General features: G+C 39.3%; 1 protein-coding gene across 1 annotated transcript in view; it reads left to right on the top strand.

Moving 5' to 3' along the window:
- The window catches only part of wnk1b (WNK lysine deficient protein kinase 1b), a 102,356-nt gene that overhangs the window by 21,959 nt on the left and 54,010 nt on the right, over nucleotides 1-26,387 (top strand). The window contains 1 exon segment of the mRNA XM_044186521.1: nucleotides 23,971-24,143. Coding sequence (XP_044042456.1) covers nucleotides 23,971-24,143 — 173 coding nt within the window.

The following is a 26,387-nucleotide window of genomic DNA, read 5'->3' as shown; positions in this document are numbered from 1 at the left end:
GAGCAGCTCACATAGCCATCCATGGTAGTGCTGCAGTTTAGTTTCTGCTCAGAGAGGAATTATATGAAATGCTAGGTTGAATTTTTATGTTGCAATTAAACAGTTCAGTTCCATGAATTGAGGGGGAAAAAGAGGGCATGTGAAGAAACATACAATAATTACTCTACAAACCCTACTAATTCTGGTGTCATAATGCCTGCACTTCATGTTGAAAATGCTTCACTGAGCTTCAGTGTGTGTGTGTGTGCGTGCGTGCGTGCGTGCGTGCGTGCGTGCGTGTACTGTTTGATGTGTGGGTGGCCATGCATGCATAACTATGTGGCGTTATTTGCAGAACAGGTTAGGTGTTGATGTATCTTTGGATGCTAACCAAGAACAGCTTCTGTTTTTCAATATCATATCCTGAATTCTATTAATATTAAAGCTAAACAAGTAGTAATCTTTAAGAGGAGAAGTACATGACGATTTTTCTAATTTGGGACAATTGAGATTCTTCAAATGTGTGAGCAGCTCAGTTTTAGGAGGCTTTTTGGTGTTTGGTGTTCAATGCTTTGTATTTATCTTTGTGTGACAGAGCATGAGGAAGGTGACAAAAAGCAGACATACACTAAGAGAAAAAAAGTGTAGAGGCGTCTAAACTTTGCAGCATTGCAGCCTGAGTTGCAAGTGGCTCTAAACCACACCACAGTCCACAGCACATCCGCACACTGTGGTCACTGCTTGTGCACACAGACACTTTGCACAGTGCTCTTTCTGTACATTAAGAAGCATATTCAGATATTGTGGTGAGCCACCAGCTATCTGCTACTCGTGTCTACATAGCTTTGGTATACTTTTACACTGCTCTGTTTCCTTCTAACTTGTGATTGATTGACACAGAGCTGTGCCCATAGTTAGCCCTTCAGTTATTTTAATTGACCATAATTGGCTTAATTAAACTTCAACAAACAGTATAGGGACTCCTCCAGATATACTTCCGTAGCCTGGTGAGAATGTAAATGATACTCCTAATTGGAATAGATACTGTAGATACACAGTTCTCTTCATGCCACTAGTCTGTTTATGCAAGTAAGCATTATTGAATATATGACATTTGTTAGCATTGTAAGGTACTCTATGTTGACAACACATAGCCAAATATGTAAGTCAGCACTGTCGACACCTTGATATTTGAATATGGTTCATCTCTGATCTGCTCACCATGGATGAACGTGTGCACCATACATTTGTTTTCATTGCACCCAAGTCACCTGTCAGATAATTGAGAAACACTACAGGTGTTGCAAGATTATTTTAATTAAATAACTAATCTGCTATTTGTGTTTTTGTTTGTTTTAATACTTTTGTGGTAAATACATTTTTTCTGCTGACAAGATGAATATTTGCGACTACTTTGCTTCTTCGAATTGATTATAAACTTAAAAATATAATGGCATTAAAAGATCATTTGGTATTTAATTTAATAATTTAATTCCGGTGTAATAATACTTGCAACAGAGCTTGGCTTTGTTCTGAGGGAGGGTTGTGAGCCGAAAAGGCTAAGGACTGCTGGCATTTCTGGTAAGTATCTTCCAGCACATTTTAGGGAGGATTTAACTCTAAACTCTTTAAAAGGCTTCCTTTTTGGTGACACAGCAAATCTACCCTAACTGCAGTGGTGGGGAAAGTCCTTAATTAGCCCAAACATTAGCTCTGTTTCAGCTCAGTAGCTTGAAGCGGGCAAGGGGGAGGATGAGAAGAAGTAGATACAAAAGGGGAAAGGGGGTGAAAAGGGGGGCGGTGGAGGGGGAATGGAGACGGGAGAGAAGCAAGAGAGAGGGGAAGATAGAAAGCTTGCTTGCACCTGTGCCTGTCTACATGCCATGTTATTCATCTGTCTGTCTTCAACATCTGTAACGCTGTTGCAACGGTGGAAAGATTGGTGTGTGTGTGTGTGTGTGTGTGTGTGTTAGTCTGTAGACACTTGCACGTCACACACCAGGCTTATCCCTCTTTCACCATAGATTACTGAGAAATCCATCGGCGTCGTTTGGTTAAACATTGAGCAATAGCCGAATGTGTCTGTTTGTATGTGTGTTTGTTAGAGAGTGGGAATGAGCACGTAACAGTTCCCCATGGGAATGGCCATCACCTAAGCCAAACAGTATGACTGTAAATTCTGTTGTCACCGACCCTGTCTCAACACGTCTGTGATTATTTGATATTTTTATCTGCCAAAGTCATCTCTGGTCTGAAGTTTTCTTTTTTCCTAGGATTCTCAGGTGTACTGGAGACACAGTGTAGATTTATTTTTGACGAAGACTCCCTTCTCTTGTTTTATAAAGCTATTTATGGCCGCTTTCCCTTTTGTTTTGCTCATAAATATGTCTGTTATTTAGGGAGGTTTCTATCTCATCAACCAAAACAGGTCCTGCCAGCAAATATTTCTGCCTTGTTAACAAAACGAGCGATAGCTGCTCGCTCTTCTTTTATCCCATCTTTTATATAATATGAAAAAACAGTATCCACGCACACCTGCCTTTGTTAAGGGGCCTTAATTCAGCTTGTTTGCCATTAGGGTTCCATTTGTGCATGAATGGGTGTGTGTTCATGAATGTGAGGTGCACCTGCATGGATAATTTATCCCATTGTGTTTGTTCATATCTATCCTAAACCACTGAATGGATTTAGTTTACAGCCTGCCCAATACTTTTTGAGGACGATATTTGAGAGTTTAAAATAATCAGATAAGAATATATTGCAGTGATTAGTTGATTATTTGAATAGTCTATCCAAAAACAATTAATCAGCAGCTATTTTGATAATTGTTGAATCATTTCAGTAATTTTTCAAGCAAAAAAAGCCAAATTCACTGGTTCCAACTTCTCAAATGTGAAGAATTTCTGCTTTTATTTGTCATATATTATAGTAAATAAAATATCTTTAGGTTGTTGACTGTTTGTCAGACAAATGAAGCAATTTGAAGACGTCACTTGGGCTCTTGGAAGTTGTGATGGGCATTTTTCACTACTTTATGACATTTCATAGACTAACGAATAAATTGATTATTGGAGAAAATAAATGAATGAAAACTGTTAGTTGCCCCCCTCCTCTACAAACACGAGATATTAAAACAAGATTACATACAAACACATGACTCTTAAATTATATAAAGGGCATTTCATTTCAGATAGGTTGAATCTGGGCTGATGCAAACCATTTCAAAAATGACTTGTTATCTCAAGTTCTGTGTTGGCACACTGCCTTTTCACACTCACTCAGCCCTGAGACAGGTACATACACCTGTCTGAGGGGGGAATCACATGCAGTTCTCTGAGAACTGCGTTTTCCATCACCTAGCCCATTCCCTTTCTTTTGCTCTCTCTGTATTTTTTCTCTCTTGTACTTTTGGTTCGTCATTCCATCCATCCTCCAGACGGCCGCAGTTTAACCCTGGTATTTTCTCAGTCTGGTGCACAATCATTCGTCCATCTCTTTATTCTCTCTGTCCAACTCTTCAGTCACTCTGTTTCTTTCTCCTGTCTGCTGCTCTCCCTTTAATTAATTTTCTCTGCTCTCCTTTTCGTTGTCTCATGTTCTTTTCCTCAATCTTTCACTCCTCTTCCTGCTGTCTGCTCTCTGTGTTACGCTGTTTGTCTCTGGACTTCTCTTCCTCTGTGCTATCATTTTGCTCTCTTTTTGCTCTCTCTCTCTCTCTCTCTCTCTTTCGTTCTGTCTATAAATAGCAGTCTCGTGGGCTGGAGGTGTTGCAGCAGCAACAGCAGCGCATGATTCATATTTTAGATCTGCCTTTTTATTTACCTTCACGAGTCTCCTCCTTCTCTTCTCTTCTTCACACATGAAGGCATCTGGATCATATTCAAATTACTTTCACCCCAGTAAACTGTGTGTGTGTGACTGTGCTCCCTGAATAGAGGCCACGAACAATCATCCATTCATCAAGCAGTCTCCTCTTTAAACTCCCCCAAAACCTGAATAACTGCTTAGTGGTAAAACATAGAAGAAACTAGTTGTAGGGAAGCTAGACTTATGAGTGCGAAGCACATATCAGCAAGTCATTCTCAGCAAATTTTAGAGAGAGTGAGATAGAGAGACTTCTGTCAGCAGTGTTTACAGCTGAGTAAAGTTTATTTCTCCCACCTCCATTGACCGAAAACACACAGAGGTATATGGCAGAACAATATGTCACACACAACCTGTTCAGATGCGAAAGATCTCTCTCAATGTTGTGATCAGCTACATTAGCATCAGCTGTAGCAACATGAAGGTTCATGAAAGTGGTAAACCAGAGGAATCTGTCTGCCATGTGCCTGGGAAGATGGTTGTCCAAGAAAAAAAAAAATCAGTTCTATAAAAGTTTCTGTTGGGTACTGTTGTCAGTTGTTTGTATTTGTGTTAGGAGTTTGTTCCGGAATATGGGTCTTTTTTTTTTTCAGACAGAAACCACAATATGACTAAAATGTACCGCATAGTACATATCTTAGTCATAATATGTTAAGGGATCTTCATTAAAAACGTTAGTGTAGCATATGTCATGTGCATATGTACAAGAATAAATATTGGCCAATATGTTGTTACCAGATCTTTTAAATTCTCAAATATCGATATTGGTAGTGGCCTCAAAAATCAGTATGGCTCTTTTGCAAAAAAAAAAAGTAACGTATGCAGTGTTTCTATGTATGTATTCACCCAATGCAACATGAGTGTGTTGTGTGTATGTGTGTGTGTGGTTGTGTCCTCTCAGTAGTGCATTTGTAACACTGAACACTTTGTAGAAACTTGGCAACTTTAATATGTGACCAAAGTGTGTGAAATTGGTGAGAGACAATTGGCTCTGATGTGAACAATTTGTGTAAAAGATGCAATTTAAAAGTAGAAAAATATTTATTTAATGTTGCCTGAATGGCCTGAACAGCCTTAGAAAGAGGGGGAAAAGAGAGAGAGGAAGAGCTAATGTAAAAGTGTTGGACGGACTATACAGGCAGTTATTCTATCCATTAAAGCAGTAGTCTTTTTAAATGAATTTTAAGTACATAAACCAAAGAGCATGTGTTGTGATAGGAATAGTTAAAGGAGTTTCCTTTTATACAAACAAAAGTTGTGTTTACATTCTGTGTTACTTAAACTCTAACAAATCAATGCATTTCCTTCCTCATAAAGCAGCCCATTTTTTTTAAAAAATATTAAAAATCCTGCATTGTTTACATCCATGTTTGCTTGCTAGCAGTCTTCTTCTTCACTGCCTTTGTTGGCGCATTGCTGCATATCTTTGCGCATTACGGCCACCTGCCGATCAGTGGAATCGTGTGATAGCATTGGCAGGAATGTTTATTGCGTCACCCACAATAAAGGAAAACGGGGACCCACTCAGAAAAACTGTTCCAAAGCGCCACCAGAGGTAAAAAATAAAAAACTCCATAGGGAACTTTTGAGAGCGTCAGACCCTCCTTTGTTTGTAATGTTTGTATTACAACCAAATATTATATAACATTTATTAACCATTTTTTTCATTGATAAATGTTTTTCATCACTCGATTAGTGTTTTAGTCAATAAATGTCAATGGCAAATGCCCATCATAAGCAATCAAACTGTAATTTACAAGTGTTTGCTATAAATGACAAAAACAGTTCTCCGTTTGATTGGAGCTGTTGATTGACTAATTATTCCAGTGCTATTATAATTCATTATTGCTGTACCCATTTTGATAAGCACTGGTTGATTTTAATTATTGTATACCATGCACATTTCTCATATTAATCCTACTGTTGTTCCAGCTAGTCTGTATTTGCACTACAGACTGTCTGATTTGCAGTTAAATACATGTGTAAACAGAGCATATGATAAACACATGTGCAACCATCCACATCTATGCATTCATACACTCAAATGCTTGAAACACACGCACAGGGAGAAAGATTGAGGCTCCCATCAAGTAGAGGGGTCTGAGGACAGATTTAGAGTGTTTGGGTCACTTAAGGGGTCTATCGGGGGAGACCCTCTGAGTGATGATAAATTAGTAGAGACTGGTGGAAGAAGAAGAAGAAAAGGAGAAGAAGAAAAAAAGAGACGACAACTCCTCCCCTAACACATGAATCATATCTGATGTGCTGTGCTGACTTCACAGGATGTCAGCTTGCAATCTCATAGTCATTTCTGGTTCGTGTGAGTGCGTTTGTGTGTGTGCATGCCAATCCCTCGTCACTCTTCTTTATCGCTATTTGGCCCTGTGGTGAACTGATGAGGCAAATGGTTTCCAGTAAGAGAACGTTAAAGCATTGGTAAATTTGGGTTTTCCTGCTGAATTTATTGATGCTAGCGTCCACCATTATTTAGAGGTTCTTTTTAAATTGGTAATTCTGGTCAGGTGGTAACATTTCAAAATGAAGGTCCTTTTTGGGAGTTTGGTTCTCTGTGTCCATGACACCTTTTACTACTTCTTCTTCTCCTCCTCTTCTGCTCTTTGCCATTATTTCTACTTGTACTTTTGCTTTATCATCTTCTTTATCTCCTCTTTTTTCTCTCTTCATCTCCCTTTTCTTCATAGTTGGAGAGATCATGTACTGTTTGTATAGTCTGTTTGTATACTGTACATGCTGTACATGGTACACTTCTCTTCTTTCATTTTAAAGGCACTTTATATTTTATTACTACCTGTAGCTGTAACCTTTGTTGTCATAGTGAGATCACCACCATGACAGCTATTGGCAGCTATACTGATTGTTAAAATAGAAACTTTCTGAATTTGTAGCAAATTCAAGTTCAAAATAGTCAGTTATTCATTAGATCAACAGACAATGGATGACTCCTGGTTTACCGTCAGACGTGTGCCTATCACACCTGAAGTTTGGAAACATTGAAAAGGTATTTTTATGACAGCGTTGTTTATTGATATAAATCTAGATAATAACAGTGTACTGTAAGAATCACAGTAGCACCTGTCAGTGAACTATGTCAGTAAGAGTTGGACTAGCACATTGTGAAAGATTTATGAAGATTAGTAACATACCTATCAAGTTTGCACACAACAAAATGGCAATATTACCAAATGAAAACATGTGACATGTGGAAGTTGTGCTTGGCACTAATGCTTCAATTTTAGGGGTTTGATTCCCGCAGCTATCACCAAAATAAGTTTCAGGAAGTAAAAATACCATAAAAAGAGCCTTAAAAATGTTCAGCATCTCTAAATGCGCAACATTTGTTGTTCCTTGTCTGTGAGACAGTGTAGCTGGAAATGGAAAGGACAGGCTACTAGGTCAGGTTTCGCATTCCCTGCTCAGCGGGTGAACCATGGCAGTAATGTTGTCAGAGGGTGGGGGTTCAGACAGCAAAGCACGCCTAGTTAGAAGATTTCCTGTGCCTAGGATACAGTAAGTGCTGTTTGAAGAGAGTCCCACTTGTGAGTTGCAGCAAATGTCACAAAGCCTTGCTCTGACACAATATTTTCATAACTGCCAGTAAAGTGTTTCACACAGTGTCAGAAAATAAGTGACAAAGAGAGTGTGTGTTTTTCAGGTTTTTATCGGAGAAATTAATGATTTACACCGGACTTCCAACCACAACATTCATACACACTGATGCTGCTGTATGTGTTGGCACAGCACTTAGTATAGACAGGTGTCTGAAGTCTTTTGAAGTTGTAGTTCTGATGGATCCTATCATAGCACACACATTTCTCTCTTCTCTCTTGGGCTTTGCACCTGAATGAATCTGAATCGCTGCCAGTCGTCACATAACGTGTATGTGCCCCTAGAAGCTGTTTGAACAGGCAGCCAGTTATGATGAAGCTGCCTTATCAAAAACCAAATGTATTCATCAATGCGATGCACATCCTTTAGCTCTGTACCCGTATGTGCTATGTTTGCCTGATCTTCTACTGTATGTCTTTATACTGCACAGTGCATGTTTGCCTCATACTTTGTTTCTGCCTGACTCTCGATCTTTCTTACCTACTTTCTTCTTCCCTCTGACTTCAGCCCTGTTTTTCTGACCCCTCATAAACCTCCAGCAGCATGATGTAACGTGTGTTTGTGTATGTGTACACGTGCTTTTGTGTGTTTTTATCTCAGCCAGAAAGCCTAGTAGAGGCATTTCTGTTGACATTACCCACTCTTTCTCTATTCGTGCCCCCCTCTCCCTCTTGCTGGACAAGTTTTCCAGATTTTTCTTTCTTTTTCTTTTGCCATTCCATGTCGGAGCGTGTCCATACTTGTGTGTATTTGGACCATATTGACCTATGTCTTGCATATAGTGTGTTAATGATTTATTTATAGATCTGTCATAAGGAAATAATCTCTTTCTTTTGCACTTGTTGTCATAGTAATGTTTTGCACACACTCACACACACCTTTGTGTAACAAATAGACATAGATTGTTAGATATATATTTAAATATATTTACCTAATCTCTTTATCATATCATTTAAAATAAGTCTAATCTGCAAATAAGTAGCACTTCGATCTAGAGCTGAAAACGATTAGTCAATTAATAGAATATTAATTTTGGTACTATTTTGATAATTGATTATTGTTAGGCTATATCATTTTTCAATAAAAATGTCAAACCTTTGATAATTTCGGCTTGATCAGTGTGAGAATTTGTTGCTTTTTCTTGTCTTACATTGTAGAAAATTAAATTCTGGCTTTTGGGCTATTGGCAAAGATGAAGAAGATGAATATGCCACATTGAGTTCTGGGAAATTGTGATGGACTATTTTCTGATATTTAATAGAACAAATGATTATTCACTTAACTGAGAAAATAATCGTCAGACTAAGCAATAATGAAAATAATTGTTAGTTGCAGCCCTACTGGGATCTGTTTTAATTTTTTTCAGTGCAGTTATGTAACTTAATAACAGCTCTTTCTTACATAAAAAATATTACCTGTTGGTATGGTAGTTAAAAGGGGCATACTGCTAGCTGTACAGTCTGCAGTTGGCCAGTGAGAAACTCCACTGCAGCAGCTGCTCAAACATTGCCAAGATTTGGTCGGCCATCACTTACTCACCTCATCTACTAGAAATTCAAACCTCATAGTCCTACTCGTTTTACCTTTAGGCAGTCGCTGCTGTACTTCAAGGAATCTGACACATGAAAAGAAAAGGAAGTCTTGGCCTGACCCTTATGTCATTGTATACTTCATTGTATGGATATTTTAAGCATGAATTGTGATAACCCAGGCTTAGAAATCATATTGTCATCGCTCATTGTTGTCGTTGTTCCCAAGAAAGAAAGGACATCTTTTATACCTGCCCTCGCATAGATACATATTCAGCTGTAAAATAGGTTATAGGCACAATGAAAGTTTTTATGGATCGTGTGTGTGCGCAATCTTTCCTTTGTGAGTTTGTGCGCTGTATGGATTTTTTGCAAGTGTGTGTGCACAAGGATCCCTACGCTTGTGTGTGTCTGCGTGTGCATAGTGACAGCAGATAGGAACTCAGCTATTGTACAGGTCTTTGTAAACCTAATTGTAGCCAGATGTACTGTGTGATTAATTATAGGGTTTCTTTTCAGAGGCGGCAGAGCTGTACATTATTCTATTATCCAGCTTCCCCATAAGAAAGTTTGCCAACCATTACAGTAAAGCAGAGGCAGCTGGAATAGCGTAACTTGCTTGTTTCTTAATCTTTGGGTCGGGACTAGGGGTGTAAGCGGTACGTGTATTCGTCTCTGACCGTTTGGTACAGGACGTTCGGTTCAGGATGCGACTTCCTCGGATCGGTACACCGTGGTGGACCGATCCGAGGAACAGAAATTCTAGAGTGTTTTACCCAGAATGTTTTGGCAGTGCACCAGTTCCTGTCTATCAGCTGTAGCATGCTAGTTGGGTTAGCCCGGTTAGTCAAGCTCATGTAGTGTCCCTGACTCCGAATGGTAAACACAAATGAGAGACAAAGCTGGAGGATCCACTGTATGGGAGCATTACGATTTCCCGGTTTGATACAATGGACAACTGAGTGTCAAACTGTGTGTCGACATTGTTCAACTGAAGTCGGGTATGTCTGTGGAGACACTTCAAACATGTCATTTACAACGGCATCAACCGAATGTGTTGATTAGTGGAGAGAGACAAAAACAGACCTGAAGGCGAGTCCTTCCCCCCACAGCGCTCAGGCAGCCTCTCACTGCAGATTCGGACCGTGCCAAATCAATAACTAATGCTGTAGGAGTATTTATCGCTGCAGATATGCGACCATACTGCAAGCTGCAGTTGTTCAGGAATTATCAACAGTCTTATGATGGAGCATTACTGACATTTGTGTTGTTTATTTGTTATTTATTTTTTCTTATTGACATGATAATTTGAGTGCATTAACTGTCATGGCCATTGAGCCACTGTTGAATGTTTAGATTTTTCAAAATAAATGACAAAAATAATTTTTTTTTGTTTTCCCTGCTGTACCGAAAACATACAGAACCGTGACCTTAAAACCAAGGTACATACCGAACCGTGAATTTTGTGTACCGTTACTCCCTTAGTCAGGACCCAGATTGGGTCACAGGTTGAACTCGGGTGGGACTTCTATTGAGAAAATCAGCTAGAAATGTTTTGTTGAGGTAACTTTTAATGCCTGGACTCCTAATATGAAATGTTAAATGTCGTCTTTAGTACTGAAAGGGTAGCAGAATCGTTTGTGATACTTGCAGGTCTCAGAGCAACATTGAAGAGAACACATTACACTTTTTATGACATGCTCAGTGAATGCTCAAACTTTCTTAAATATACTTTAAAAAGAAAAATAGATCATGTGAGTAGTTGGTGCAGTGAAACAAAGCAGCAGCTATATAATAAGAACAAACCTTTTCAACACAAAAAAAGAAGTTCATTTAATGCCTCATTATTTCAAACAATGTACTTTAAACAATGTTAGCCAGGCTTAGTCTGAACAGAGGTAAGAACGACTGTCACTCTGAATAAACCTTTTAACTTCCTCCTTTATAAAAGTGTCTTTGTTAAAAGTTTTAATCAGGCCTTGTGGTTATCTTGGTATAATAGTTTGCTCGGGAAAAGGTTGTTACATTGTGTGTGAATTGGTGTAGTAGTCTCATTAGTGAGGCCTCGTTGTCATCATTACACTTATATTTCCTGAGAATGAGACTCATTATGAAGTTTTACAATTATGCTTTTGTCTCAATTGACAGCTCATTATCTGGGCTGTCTTCCCTCGCCTTACCTCCTCTCATCTTTCCCCCTCACAGCCCTCTCCTCCTCAAATCTCATCTTCCAACATGTCCTCTCCTACCTCCTTTTTTCAGCCTTCCTTCTCCCTACTTGTGCTCATTTTGCTTATCCTGGTCAGTCCTTAACATCTGTCGCTTCTGCTCTGCTCCCATCTGTCCTCCTCCCCCCATTCCCTCCTACTTTTACTTACCTAACATATTTCCCCATTTCTCTCTTTCATACTCTGCTGCTCTTAAACTCTGCTTCTCTCCTACCTCTTTACACCGTCCTATTGCCCCCTGCTACTCTGTTCTCTCCCCTGTGTCTATTCACATAAAAATCCTTGCAAGATCTATAATGAAATTCCTGTTCAGCAAAACAAAATCTATACTGGGACAACCTGGTTTTCATCCAGCAGCATCAACACTCCTGTCCTGTCCAACATGCTTGTGAAGCAGTGTTTTTCCTTGACAAAGGCAGTGTGTGTTTCTAGTTGATGTAGGTTTTAGACTGACTCAGTCCTTGTGACATTGACATCTCCATCTCTCAGTGAGGCATTACTGAGACAGGCAGGCACCTCTGCAGTAAACCGACACCGTGTGTGTGTGTGTGTGTGCATGATGTTCTCACAGTTATTGCATCATTGTGTCATATAATCCGACCTCCATATCTGCCTCCCTTGTCTTTTCTCCTCTTTTCTCCTTTTTCCTCTTCTCTCCATCTAAATCTGCTGTAGTTTGCACAGTTAGCTGGACTTTAGCTGTCAACGAAACTGCTATTGTTATTGAAACCTGTGCATTCATGTCTAGTTTCCTTTTTTAAATTTTCTGTCAAATGTCATTATTCACATATGCAGGTTTTTACTTACTTTGTGTGTTTATGGTAACAAAGACCAGGCACTGTACGGAACATTTCTGCATTGTGTGTCGTCCCAACAGGAAAGACTTCAGAGGACAAATATGCCCATTTCCTCTTCCTGTAACCTCACTTCCGTCCTCACTTCTGCTCTCACCCCTCCTCTTTGCTTTCCTCCCATTTTGTCGGTCACGTGTGTGCACAGTGTCTGCATCTCTCTAAACTGCATAATCATTTGTACATTTATTGTATCCTTGTAAGTAAAAGGGAAGAAAAAGGAAAAAAATGTTCTGTCATGTGTTTTTCTATGCATTTTTGTGTTTGTGTGTGTGTGTGTGTGTGTGTGTGTGTGCGTGTGTGTGTGTGGGAGTATACCCAAAGGTAGTCACCATTTATAATGTTACAGATGTTAACATATATTTTTGACGTTCATTATTTTAAATGTGTCTGCTTCAAATCATGTGAGTGTCTGAGATAGTGAGAAAAGTACTGCAAAAGTACAAGAAAAACTAGGATAATGTCTTGTAACAGTGTGCGCTTTGGCAGTAATGGATGCTCATCTGGAACAAATTAACCCCAAAACCTGCATGTAACAAAACCACAGTCACTCATCAGACAGACCCACATAGAAACACACACAAACATGCACACAGAATACATGCACACCAACACACACACGCATACATTTGGCTGCTGGACGTTTCTGGGGCCCGTCCAGTTGTCTGCTGCTGATTACCTCAGTTTCTAGCGCATGGCTCTATCGGTACCCTGTATCTGTTTAACTTCTCTGGTTACCCTGTCAGAGCTGGAGCCTAAATCAGTTCTTCTCCCTCTCTCAACTAACCAGCTGCAGAGGAAATATAGGCCACTGCGAGGGGAGGAAAAGGACAGACAGGAACACTGAAGGGGGCATAGAGATACGGACAAAGGATTGTTGACTTATAAATTTGATAAATTTGTTTTAACTTGTTTGTTCTGTAATCTTTTTTTATTTTTCTCCCTTTTTCAAATTCACCTCAATTTGCATTCATTTGTAGCTCTCCCTCTGTCCCGTTCCCTCTCATCTCTTTCCACTCTCTCTCCTTTTCTCTTGACATGAGCTAATCCCCCTTTTATGTTTATTGTATAGATGGGACTTGTGTAGTGTTGTTTGTTGTTTGTGGCTTTGTACAGTATGTGTATGTGCTTCATATGCGTGTGTGTGTGTGTGTGTGTGTGTGTGTATCTCTTCAGGGTTTTTGTTAATCTGTTGACAACCTCGGGGGCTTGTGGAGGAGTTAGAAACAGGACCACAGCACAAGCACTCACACACAAACACTCACATACATCACTGGCATAGTGCGTGTAATATTCTTAGTCAGTGTGTGTTTGTGCCAAGTCAGTGTGTGTTTGTTACACTTACATGTAAACAGACAGTTGGTTACTCTCACTAAAGTGGTTGTTAGGCTAACAGAGCATAAATGTAGAGTACTTAAATATCCAACACACAGTTTTAATTGCTTGCTTTTACTCTCCTCTTAGTCTATGACCTAAAAATCTCTGTTTTATGTAAAAACTCCCCAAATAACTAAAAAGTAACAAAAAGAAATTATTGGGGCTTCCCCTTGGCCTAGTGGTACAGGGTGCATACCATGTACAGTAGTAGCAATGTCTCTAGTTTGATTCTGGCTGGGGACCTTTTTATAGTCAGTCTCCATGGTCATGTATCAAAATAAAGGCAAAAATGCAAACAGATATAATCTTGAAGTATGAGGAGAGAGTTCTAAAGTAACAAAAAGGTGAAACTACAAGATTGGTTGTCTTTAAATTAAAGGCACCCTGTGGAGTTTTCTTGTAAACAAACAGTTATGTTTACAATAACTGTTTCTCACCAAATCGTATTGTGTGTATCTTGATGCCTAACAAACATGTTGAGAGCATTTACTTCACTACATTTGCAAAGCCGATTTTTTAAAAATATTTTAAAACCGGCATTGTTTACATCCATGTTTGCTAGCTTGCGGTCTTTTTCTTCCCTGTCTTTTCTGTAGGTGTGCTACGTTTCTTGGCACATTACCACCACCAACTGTCAATCAGTAGAATAGCAGGAAGCTGGACAGCAGGAATGTGTTTTGCGTCACCTGCATGCTTGTGTGCACATACACACATAGATAGCAACAAAACGGGAACCCACTCATCAAAACATTGCTCCATAGAACTAGTGGTCCAAAAAATCTATGGATTTCCATGGGGGCTTTGTAGCTTTGTTAACATCCTGCTATCTTCAATCTAATATGCTGCAAATAACAATACCAGTTTTTCAGGCCAACACTGATGTAAGACAGAGACTCTGGTATTAATTAATACTGCTTGTATAAAGCATATACTGCATGGAGTATATTCATAGATTATTTTTTAATCAAAGCAAAAATGGTGGAATAGTTGGCTCTGTCACCCCTGAAGCCTCCACTGGTTTGGGATCAAATCCCATCAGCACTCTTTCATGTCTCTAATCTGTTCTGCCTCTTTTACCACTGGACTTTCTCACTTTCTAAATAAAGACTAACAAATACCAAAGGTGAGTGGATGTAACGCTATCATTAAAAGATCATTTAGGAAGCTTTTTACCCACACATTGTGTAACTTCTAGCTTAAACTAGCTGATCACTTCGGTCGAGCATCCACATAGTTTGCAGCAATATACTAGAAACACAGAGTGCTGCTACTTGATTGGATGCCGATGGCTGTTGATGCTCTTTAAATTGAAACCTGAGATGTGCTAAAGTTCAGCCTTGGCGTTAAATAGTGGAGGGCCTAGATTTAATGGATTATGTAATAGTTTTATCTGGGGCAGCCCTCGTCCTCTCTGGCCTAACCCTCTGTTAGATCATCAGTTACTGTAACAGTATCAGGACCTCGTTATAAGATGTCATTTACACCCTGTGGATTCCAGGGAGACATGCACGTAAGCACACAGAAACACACACCACATAGCAACATGCAGATGTGGATATATAGTGTTTCTTGGTTATGAACTTGGTAGCATCTGTTGGTATTTTAGTAGGCTTTAGTAGGGATTTTATCCACGATCCTCCTACAGTATATGGGATGTTTCTTTTTGCTTCAAAGCCATACAGACTTGCTCAGTAGTGATAGACTTAGAGGTCTAAGCAGTAGACACTTGTGGAATGAATCATGTCCATCAGCATATCAGTCTGTCTGTGATCTGTTTGTTTATGATATGTTAACAGAGAGGCAGATGGACGTGCGCTATACTAAAACTGCAACCTTGTTGCGTGGCACGCACACAAACGCATAGAATAAAACGTATGCACTTAAAAAGCCTCAAGTTCACATATATTCTTGCACATAGAAAAACACAACTGCCTTATTCACACTTGACATACACACGATACACAAGTTGCATACGCGCCATGTGGCCTCCTCTGCAAAAAGGGTCAAATTCTTAAAAGTTCAAAGGCTTTTGGGTCCCTTCAAGGCAGACAGAATTGCTGATATATGACAGCCATTACGTTCGAATGTCTCATGTTTCAAATTAATCTTCATTTCAGTTCAAAGAGCATTTTACTGCCTAATCAATCAAACACGTTTTACTAGATGCCACTTGTTTTTCAAAAATTTAACAGGCATGTTGTATGTTTAGAATTTAAGTGCATTTTAATAAGAAAATTATATTGATGATATAACTTAATATTTTTTCTAAACATTTAGAAATTCGGTTTTTTATTTTTTATTTCAGCGGTATCCTGTGCCACCACTTTTCTTTTTCCCTCACATACAAATACATTCTGTCTCTGTTTCTGTCTTATACAGACACATTGCAGCACATACTCTTGCATACAAGCATATAGTATGTACACAAACTGTTCTTGCTAAGACTTAAACCATTATTTCTTATCTTTACTTTTGAACTAAGTGTCCCAAATCCGTGTTAAGAATGAATAATTTCCACATTGAAACCTCATCACATTGAATCCCCTAAAATTTGATTTCAAACACCTCCAAACCTTCTATTTAAGATGACTCTTCTTGTGATACTAATGTGATAACGAATCTGACGCGAATGATAAAGCCTTTTAAAGTGGCGTATGGTAACCTTTTGCCCGTAAAACTTTGGATGCTTGATTTCTTCATGTAACTTCATTGGATCTTTGTTTTTGTGTTTGAGCGACAAAGGAGGCCATTGTTGTTTGCTAATCATTTCAATAAAAACCACAATCAATGAATAGAGCTTTATTAGAGTCCTGGATATTGGAACAGGTTGGCTCAGCTGACTCAGGATTTGGGTATTAGATTGGTATTAGATTATTAGCCTGGGAATGCGAGACGATGTTCTATAACTTGAAGGTTACAGGTTCACAAGAAATGTTTTAACCAACCTGAATCCTACCTGCTGCTCCCTGTTTTTAAGGCAATTTAAATGTAAAATGTCATTATTTAAAGCCTGTTTTGTCCTCTAGTTGTCTCTGTGAACTTTGGAAGCTTGGCATGTCATCATTTTTACTCATTAGCTTCAAATTTGGGATAATTCCTGGTATAATGTGATTCATTGTGCATGGCTTGGTATTCTGTTAAAGATTAACACTTTAGAGGGGAAGAACTTTACACCAGAAGTTCCACTCATTATCCTCAGATTTCCTCTCATTATCTTTGGATCAAGAGGCTGAACTGTAGGGTGTGATGTGGGAGAGAGGCCATTTTTTGAAATGCATCCTGCTTGTATTCTGGGGGAATCCCGTGAATGGAAAAGAGAGGATGGTAAAAGAGTGAGTAATGGATAGGAAATGATAGGAGAGGAGTGACAAAGAGTAATGAAAAAGGAAGATGACAGAGGAGCAGTGAGGAGACAGAAGAGGAGGGGAGATAAGGCGTGACCAGTAGAACAGAGGGTAATGACTGCATTGGCACATGGTGTGGGTGTGGGTGGGTGGGTGTGGGTGTGGGTGGGTGGGTGTGGGTGTGTGTGGTTGTTGCACAGCCAGGCACAGAGAGATGAGACAATAGGGTGCATGGTCAGTGGCAGGCTGAGATGGCACCTATTGTTTTGTATTGTATTGCACACATTAGTACACAACATATGCACACAAACACACACATTGGGTTTGTTATTGGACCCATCCTGATGAATGTGTTTGTTTGTTGTGACTTTTACAAATCAGACAAAGGAAAAAAGATCAATATGTCCCTCTTACAGAAGATTAATACCTGATCATCAGGTATCATGGTTGTTTGTCATTGTTACTTCCTATAAAGCCACACAAAAGTAAACTAAATAATAACAAAATTAATAATATAAATAGCATATCTTCCAGGAAAACCATAAGGAAAACCAAAGTCTATGTATCTCACCACATTTCCTACAGAAACAACTGATTTTCAGCCGCAAGTAGGTCAGATTACAATACACACACACGTACACACACATGCACTCGGACACATGGCCCTGGTTACTGCAATATGTAGTGTTGATTGATGGGAAACCAAAAACCACCTAAATAGGAGGAAAGAACAAGCGAGGGATCAGTGGGGTGACGGAGAAACAAAGAGTGAGTGAGGCAGTTGGAAAGAGAAACAAGAAGGGAAAGAAGATAAAGCAAACACATGGGGAATATAGGAGGAGGGTGTGAACAAGTGAACTCAAATCTTGGTGTTTCCTTCGTTGTTTGGTGCCCTATGCTGACATGTCACTTTAAATGATGAGATCAGTCTCCATCACTTTCTCTCCCCCACTGACTTTTACTGGAACTTATTCATCCTCTTTTCAATCATTCTTATTCATAACAGATGCTCTCTCGCTCTCTCGCTCATACGCTGGCTAACCATAACAAGCTGTGGTAAAGGTCTTGGAGAGGTTCTGGTTTGTGTGTGCAAGTGAAATACGTATATATATATATATATATATATGTGTGTGTGTGTGTGTTTTTGCGCACATGTCTAGGTATGTGTGGGTTGGTGCTGTAGGGGGTTTGTGGTTCTTTGCAGGAGAGTGTTTCCAGAGTGTGGGGGGTCTGAGAGAAACTTTGGCTACATACTAATAGAACACACCGGGCCTTTTTTTTTTTCATGCACTTCTGCACACACACACACACACACACACACACACACACAGCTGTAGGTCTTTACTCTATATAGAAACAAATCAGCTCATTCACTCAGCCGAGAGGCGTAATGTAATAAAAATTTACATGTCCTGATTTTTCTCTCGAATTACAGAGCAGCGTTCTTTGAAATTTAGGTTTTTGAAAAAGGTTGCGTGATTTTGCCAAAAAATGGATGCTGCAAGTTGTTTTGCTACGTGTTGGAATAATGATTTTAAGGCAAAACAATTAGGTCATTCTTGGTTTTAAGGAAAAAAATATTATTTGCAGTGTAGTATTTCTCAATGCATCTGCAGCTAGTCTTATTATCAGTCTCCCCCTCATACTCATAATTATATTCTTCATGTACCCTCATTATTTTAGGGTGCAGCTGCAGACCTTGGAGTCTGTGTCTTTTTCATCATCTGGTTTTAAACCACATCATCTCTAAATGCTTTCAGCAATAAAAGGTTTTCATAAACAGGATCTGAGAAATGATTTACTTTGCTCTTCACTGGGGTTTTCTTAACTTGGTTAGGAGAATGATAAATAAGTTAATGATGATCACTTGTGGAAAATCATCATGTACATGTCATTAAATTATGTAGTAGTAGTTTTTAATAGAACCGACAATTTCTCTTAAAAGAGCCCCATCTTTGATGTGGGGAAAAATCACAATGCCACCCGTACAGAGCCATTTGACCTGAGGATATCCTCAATTTTACGTCCGAGTGGTTATATGGGAGAGTTTGACCATCTTTATAGAGCTGATGTTAGATTATTACTGTTGCAGTGGCAGGGAAGGAAAACCCATCGCGTGCAGCCATTTCGGCGTAATATTTTGGTGGTGGAGTATTGTTTATAGATGTTTAGTTGTAACGATCTTCTGCAATTGATGCTTCATCTATTGAATACTGCTCTGCAATCAGCCCTACTGCTCTGGTTCGAGATTTGCATAGTTTACAGTTAAAGGTTTACCACTCCAATTGGTTAATTTCATCTAAAAAATATTTTGACACACAGCTGAATTGTAAACTGCTATTTAAGCATTGAAAGTGATTGGGAGGAACTGCTGCAGGTGAAAAGTTGATCCAGTTAGTTTACCGTAATGATGTAAATTTGACAGTTGCTCCTTTCTAAAACCTACTTGGCTGGTGAAACAGTAAAAGTTTCAGATGACTTTACCAACTACTACTGTCAGAACAGTTTATTTCCCTTCCTTCCCTTATAGATTTGTTCCACTTATTTAAACACATTTAAATTTATGTTTATATAATGGAAAGCCAGAAAGCCAGAAACAATCATGCAATTATTTACTGTATGTTATAGGCTTCCTCTGTCCCCAGGAGAGATTTTGGACAACGTCCTGTGAGTTTGGTACCCAGAAACTCTAAAGACCATACCTTAATAGTAATATCATTTGTTGTAATACAGTCGAGTACCGGTTTACCATGTCACTGCGTTTAGTTGTCTGAATTTTCTGGCACTCGCGGTGTTGTCTTCTGTTGCAACCTCTATCCATCTGGTGCTGAGGGTGCTCACTTGCTGGGGTGCAACAGACCAGAGAAGACCAGAGCAGATGATCACTGAGTGTTAAAGCACAGTGGGATGTCCAGACTAGACGAGTTGATCAGAGGGTCTCAGCTTTCAGCTTCTCTGCAGGAAGCTGCATAATGCTTTAACACTGCTGATTCTGTTTCTGCCTGCCTTTCTGGCTGCCTCGTTGCATGTGGGCGTATGTATGCCTGTGTGTGTGTGTCCTCAGTTGACTGTTACAGCACAGAAATAGGGCAGACAGACTTTGAGTTGTCACTTACGCTGGGATGTATCGGTGGCTTCTTTCAAGTCCTCAGATAGGCGAAAGGAAGATAGCGAGAAAGTGAAGCTGGGCTTAGAGAGTGAGAAGTCCTCATGTCGAAAAGAAGTGTGTGTGTGTGTGTGTGTGTGTGTGTGTGTGTGTGTCAGATAAGAGGTACAGATTTGAGTGTATAAGCTTGCCTTGCTTAGGTGTGTGTTTGCATGAGCCTGTGTGTATGACACCGAGAGAGAGGCTTGGATGGAGAGTTAGAGGGTATTTTTGAAAACTCTCATCTCATGATGTTTTGAAGCTCAGAGCAGAAAAGAAGGGATGGAGAGAGTCAGGGAAAGAAAAGAAAAAAAAGAAAGAAAACAATCACTCTCAACAGGAAGACCTATGCGCCATGGATCAAATTAATTCCTTAAATACCCACATCCTAACAACAGTTTTGGGTGGGGATTTTTTGCACTTCTTTTAGATATGAATTTACTGTCTCTTACAAAGCCTCTACTGTATGTGTGAGAGTTGAGTACCCATTTATACATTAGAATGAAGAAGGAAACATTAATAATGTATTAGGAAGCCCCCTTAGACTTGCTGTCTACTTACTCTGCTCACATCTATGCACACACTCGCACGCACGCACGCACACACACTCGAAGAGAGAGAGAGAGAGAGAGAGAGAGAGAGAGAGAGAGAGAGAGAGAGGTAATCTTCTAGTGCCCTGAGGGAGGTGTCTAACAGGGATATGGGTGGTCAGGGTCTTTTCTAAGTGCTGCTGGGAAGTAGAATGTTGGCTTCCAGTCAGTCAGGTGACCTACAGCTATTGTCATGTGACCACAGGGTCATGTGATCACAATATGAAAAAGAGTGAGACAATGGGAGTAAGGGTTGGTAAGCACACACATGGTGTGTCAGTTGCTAATGGGCCATCATCACTGAAGTGGTTGCTACAGGATGAAGGGATAAGCTGTTTCGGGCCCTAACACACACGCGCGCACGCGCGCACACACATACAGATTCTACACACATTAATGCACTTAGAAACACACTGAAGCGTACAGATGTTCTCTTTATCTGTGTGTGTGTGTGTGTGTGTGTGTGTGTGTAAAGTCATATGATATAGATGAGGCCCCAGATTATACAATATGACAATATGAGATCATCACCTCAGAGATTGTCCTAATCTCTGAAGCAGCTCACAAGGTTTTCTAATAGCTTTATAACATTTCAAAAGACTTACGCACCGTGACCTGGCAGAATCTTCAGTGCTGAGTTGTGATTGGTTGGTGGGGTAGGTGTGGATTATCAAGGAATACTACATGATTATTTAGATATTGCCCCAATATTGTTATAACACTCAATAGTACCTCCATATCCAAGAATTTGGGGATTTGGTGCCACTGTAGCTTTAAACACTATGAATGATTGATGCTGCTTTGTTTTTTTCATATTCAAATTAACATTAAATAAAACATTACGATGCTGTAAAAAAAGGCACTGATTCACAACATTTTATCTGCATAAGATCAAATCTAAAAAGATGTCAGAATATTCTTGATTTAGAACAAAACATATGAAACAGTTAAATTGGAGGCAAGGTGCCCCTCATTGGACTTCTTTTTAAAACTAGTTGCCATGGTGATAATCCTGATACTGTTGCTGGGAGTAGGTGTCTAACCTCCAATGTCTGATATTGCGTCACTTCAAAAATACTGTTGCTTCTTGAAATGCAACTTAAAAATAAAACTCAGGCATTTCTTGTTGCTCCTTGCTCTGGTCTCACTCTGTGTTTCAGTTATTGTGTCATCTATACTTAATCAAACCTGCTGCTCTTTCTGTGTTTGTCTGCAGACCAGTACATCTGTTCACTTGCCTGTAATTTCATCCTCTAAAAGGGTCACAGACGTTATGAAATGTTCTTGATGTGTGTCATGAATTCCTCTCAAAGCACAAATTTCTGTTTGTTCCAGGTTAATTAAAACATCTCTTTGATATTTGTTTTAATCTCCTTTTTTATATCTGCTGCAACCTACTTGTAACTGCAGGTTATCCTGTGACAAAATGAACAACATAACCATTTAGATTTACGTATTTGGGCTTAAATCCTCTGAGTATTGAGGTTTTGTTGGTTTTACTTATTTTATCATTGTCAGACAGCTCTGATTTTGTTTATTTTTGGGGCAGTGATGTGCTGAATGTGTCGGCTACGGTTAGACACAGAGCTGATGAAGAAACTAGAAACATCAATGTGCAAACGCATTCAGACAAAGCAAATAAGCACATGCACGCACTCTCACTACTGATACACAAGCCTAACACATTCTGCAACAGAGCTAATTGTTTAAGTAAAGGCAACAAAAAAATGCCTACCAAATACTAATGCATTTTTTAGGCTTTTCTTCACTTATTAAAGCTCAAATGTAAACAAACACACAGGCTAGACACAATTGAATGCATGACACCACACATGTTCATGTACAAATTGAACACACATGCTCACACTTCTTTACAAGATCTAACCCGCCCACACTGCCCTTTGCATCTGCGTTTATTGAGGTATCACTGGTAGAGCTGGAATGCCCATTAAACGGTTTGTGTGTATGTGTGTAGGACTTTTCTAAGAAGCTAGTCTTCCACAGGATGGAAGAATATAGACCGTAACCTTAGCTTGTTTTGGTCAAACTCTCACTGGGTGGCTACGACCGCTACCAATAAAGACTCGGCTAAAGCTTGGCGCCAATGTTAAAGACTACGATTCACATCCAAACAGCAAAAATATGAAGGACACAAGAACTACCTGAAGATTTGATGTGTGTTTCAGTGTTTTTTGGTGGGAAGCCAGTGAGGGATTGTGTCCTTACTCACATAGAGGGATCTCAGCATGTTACACCGTCCTGATGAAGTGAAAAGAAGCAGCTGGTGACACATAGCTGTGTCTGAAATCACTGCCTCGTTCTCTCGTTCCCTATATAACAGACATTCAGTTAGAGCTGAAACGATTAGTTGATTAATCAACCAGTTGATCGAAATAAAATTGATTGGCAACAAGTTAAGCAAAAACGCAAATATTTAACTGGTTACAGCTTCTCAAATGTGAATATTTCCTGGTTTTCTTAGTCTTCTCTGATGGAATATAATAGATTGGACTGTTGGGCTCTGGGAAACTGTGCTGGACATGTTTCACTATTTTCTGACATTTTATTGACCCACCTATTAATCAGTTTATCAAGACAATAATCATCAAATTAATGGATAATGAAAATGATCAATAATTGCAGCTCTACACTCAATAGTTTACTCTATAGTGAGCAGTTAATTGCATTACTGACACATGTAGTGTCGCATGACTGTAATTTTGTAGAGAGAGAGAGAGAGATGTCTACAACCTTACCATGAGTTAACTCATGGGGAGTTAAAATGACCACAGGATCACAGTAAAGGGGAAAATATTGAAGAAAAAACAATTATTTATAATTTCTTTATAATAATTTTGCCTTGTAATGTAATGTTCCCTCCCTTTGATAAACCGGTTTATCACAAAGTACCTCTCTGATAAAAAAAGAATACACATCAAAATATAGCCTCAGACTCACTCTAATGGATGTTTGTGGTTTCTTTGAGTTAAGATGAAAGGACAGTCTACTGTTTTATCCATATCCACATCCTTCTCTAGTGCTGTATTTTAATGTAATATGGCACCCTTTTCTGATAGTACCTGGTTTCATATATCATCTGCATTTGTATTTTAGTAGCATGTTTAGCTGGTGCATCAGTGTTAGATGTAAAAGTTGTTTTGTAAGTTGTTAAACCATAGTTGTGTGTTTTGTAAGCATTAATTATTTCTCCACTCCTCTCTCTTCTCCTCTACCTAACCTGTTAGTTAATTAGCTTTCCTCTCCACCCCTCAAACCATCTTCCCGCTTAATTTGATTGCAATCACACTCACCATAATAGTGTTGTACTCTTAATACAACATGTTTTGTTTGGGTAAATACTTCTTCCCTCTAGATTTCAGATGAACAATGTTTCCTTAGTTGTATGACTAATTTTCCTCTTCTCTCCTGGGTGTAGGATCGCAAGCTGTCCAAGTCGGAGCGTCAGCGCTTCAAAGAAGAGGCCGGGATGTTGAAGGGTCTCCAGCATCCTAACATTGTCCGCTTCTATGATTCCTGGGAGGGACCGTGCAAGGGAAAGAAATGTATTGTTCTGGTCACTGAGCTCATGACATCTGGCACTCTTAAAACGTGAGTACATGAGAGAGAAAATGAATTTTCCAAGATATTAATTTAGTGACTTGAAAACTGTATTTAGCTATCCAAAAGGTGTAGTGTCTTTTCTGTAGTTTCTATCAAAAAAACAAAAAAAAAGTGTAATGAAATGTAAAATGTAAAAATCACACACACACACACACACACCTGTATCATAATATATAATAAAACTTTATTTATAGAGCACTTATCAAAACAAAGTACAAAGTGCTTCACAACAAGAGAAATAAAATACCACAGAATGATTAAATATAAAGAAATAAAATACATAAAATACACAAAAGCAATTAAATAAACAGCCAGTTCAAGTAAAATCAGGATATGCTTTCCAATAAAAATTTGTTTTGAGAAGAGACTTAAACGAAGACACTGACTTAGACAACCTAATTTCTTCAAGCAAGTTGTTCCAGAGCCTCGGGGCCCTGATAGCAAAAGTCTGTCCCACTTAGTTTTCATCCTGGACTCAGGAACAGACAGAAGACCCCTGCCCGAAGATCTCAAACTACGTGAAGGTTCATAAGGGATTACAAGGTCTAAAATATAGTCTGGAGCAAGGCCACGAAGAGCCTTAAAAGTAATCAACAGTAATCATCCTCTTCTCTGTCATACCAGTATGCAGTTTTTCTCTGTTTTCAACTGTGTCGTAAGCACTTCACATCCCTAGTTAGTGGGTCAGCTAGTGTGTCTGACTCATTATATGTACAGTGTGTGATATGTACAGTATTTATGTGACTGAGTGCCTGTCTATGTACGTATGTTCCAAAAGAAGTTGTTCTCATCTGATTTTAGCATCAAACACGCAAAATAAGATGGTAAAGCTCAGGAATCATGTGTGTGACATACCGTATATCTGTAGTTAGCATGTCAATATCAGGGGCGTCGCTCAGTCTCTCCCCTCAGTATCGACCCCCCTCCCCAAAATTCACTGTGGTGAATTGATGCATCTGTGGCTGTCATTGTCCATGCTATGACCGCGTGCCAGCCTGTATAGATTAGAAGTGTGTCTGTGAATGCGAATGTGATTGTTGAGCTCCTGACACAATAAAAGGCTAAATGTGGGGCGTGTGGCAGTGCATCATGGGACATCAGCCCACCTGCCAGCTGCTGCTTCTGCTGCAGATTCCTCTCATTCCTGACAGAGATACAGACAGAGGGAGAGACCAAATGACGTGGGGGGTGGGGGGCTCACAGACAGAGGGAGAGCTGGATGGATGACCAGACTGATATACAGTTTTAGGCCGAGTGACAGAAAGAGGGAGAAAGAAAGTTAAATAGTCTGATAAACTGATAGTGAGACAGTCAGCTAAAGAGGCAGAAAGATACACAAATGGCCGGAACAATAGACAAATAAATAACTAGATATCCAGCTTAAAGGCAGCTAGTGACTGACAAACCACCTTTGACCACAGAGTGAAAATATTAATCCAGCTGCACAGCACTACCAAGGACAGTAGCGCCCTCCACTGGAAGACTGAAAAAGCTTCATACATTTGTTAACAAATGCAGAAGCTGGGCAGGCGCTCCCCGTCCTGCAACTATCCAGCATATTTCACACAACATTTCAACTGTAAAATGAAGGAAGTTTAACAAAAAAAGTTTCTGTTTTATGAACCTTTCTGTCCCTTTCCACTGACTACTGTGTAAAAAAAGAGGGAAGCAGGGAATATAAATTATTACAAGGTTTTTAGGAATTATACATGAGTGATTTAAATATTCAGATAAGACCTTGGACAAAATATGTCACCAGAATGCAAAAGCTAAATGTAGCAGCAAGTATGATAATGGGGGGGAATATTACACTGTCTTCATGTATCTTGTTTTGCCCAACCAAAGTTCTAATGCCCAAAAGTTTACTACCATAGAAGACTAATAAAACCTGCAAATAGTCACATTAGAAAAGCTGGTTTTTGCATTTTTTGCTTAAAATAATCACTTAAATTATGAATTTTCTGTGAATCGACTAATCAACTCTTTAGCTCTACAAAATACATTCTTCTCACATGCATGTATGTTTTTAAGTATGTTATGTATACATGTACATATATGAACAGGACCAAGGCTGCACAGGGATTTGGCTGTCATCCAGATGAAGACTCAGAAAGGAGAAGGGACTCTTGTACTCTGAAGTGGTGGAAAAATAGAGAGAGATGATGAGAGGACTGATAGGGAAGGAGGGAGATGGTCAGGATGGAAATACTGACCAGCGTTGGTTCAGGGTAT

The sequence above is a fragment of the Siniperca chuatsi genome, linkage group LG23, assembly GCF_020085105.1.
Source record: "Siniperca chuatsi isolate FFG_IHB_CAS linkage group LG23, ASM2008510v1, whole genome shotgun sequence".
NCBI classification, from domain to species: domain Eukaryota; kingdom Metazoa; phylum Chordata; class Actinopteri; order Centrarchiformes; family Sinipercidae; genus Siniperca; species Siniperca chuatsi.
This window is presented reverse-complemented; position numbering and strand designations above follow the sequence as displayed.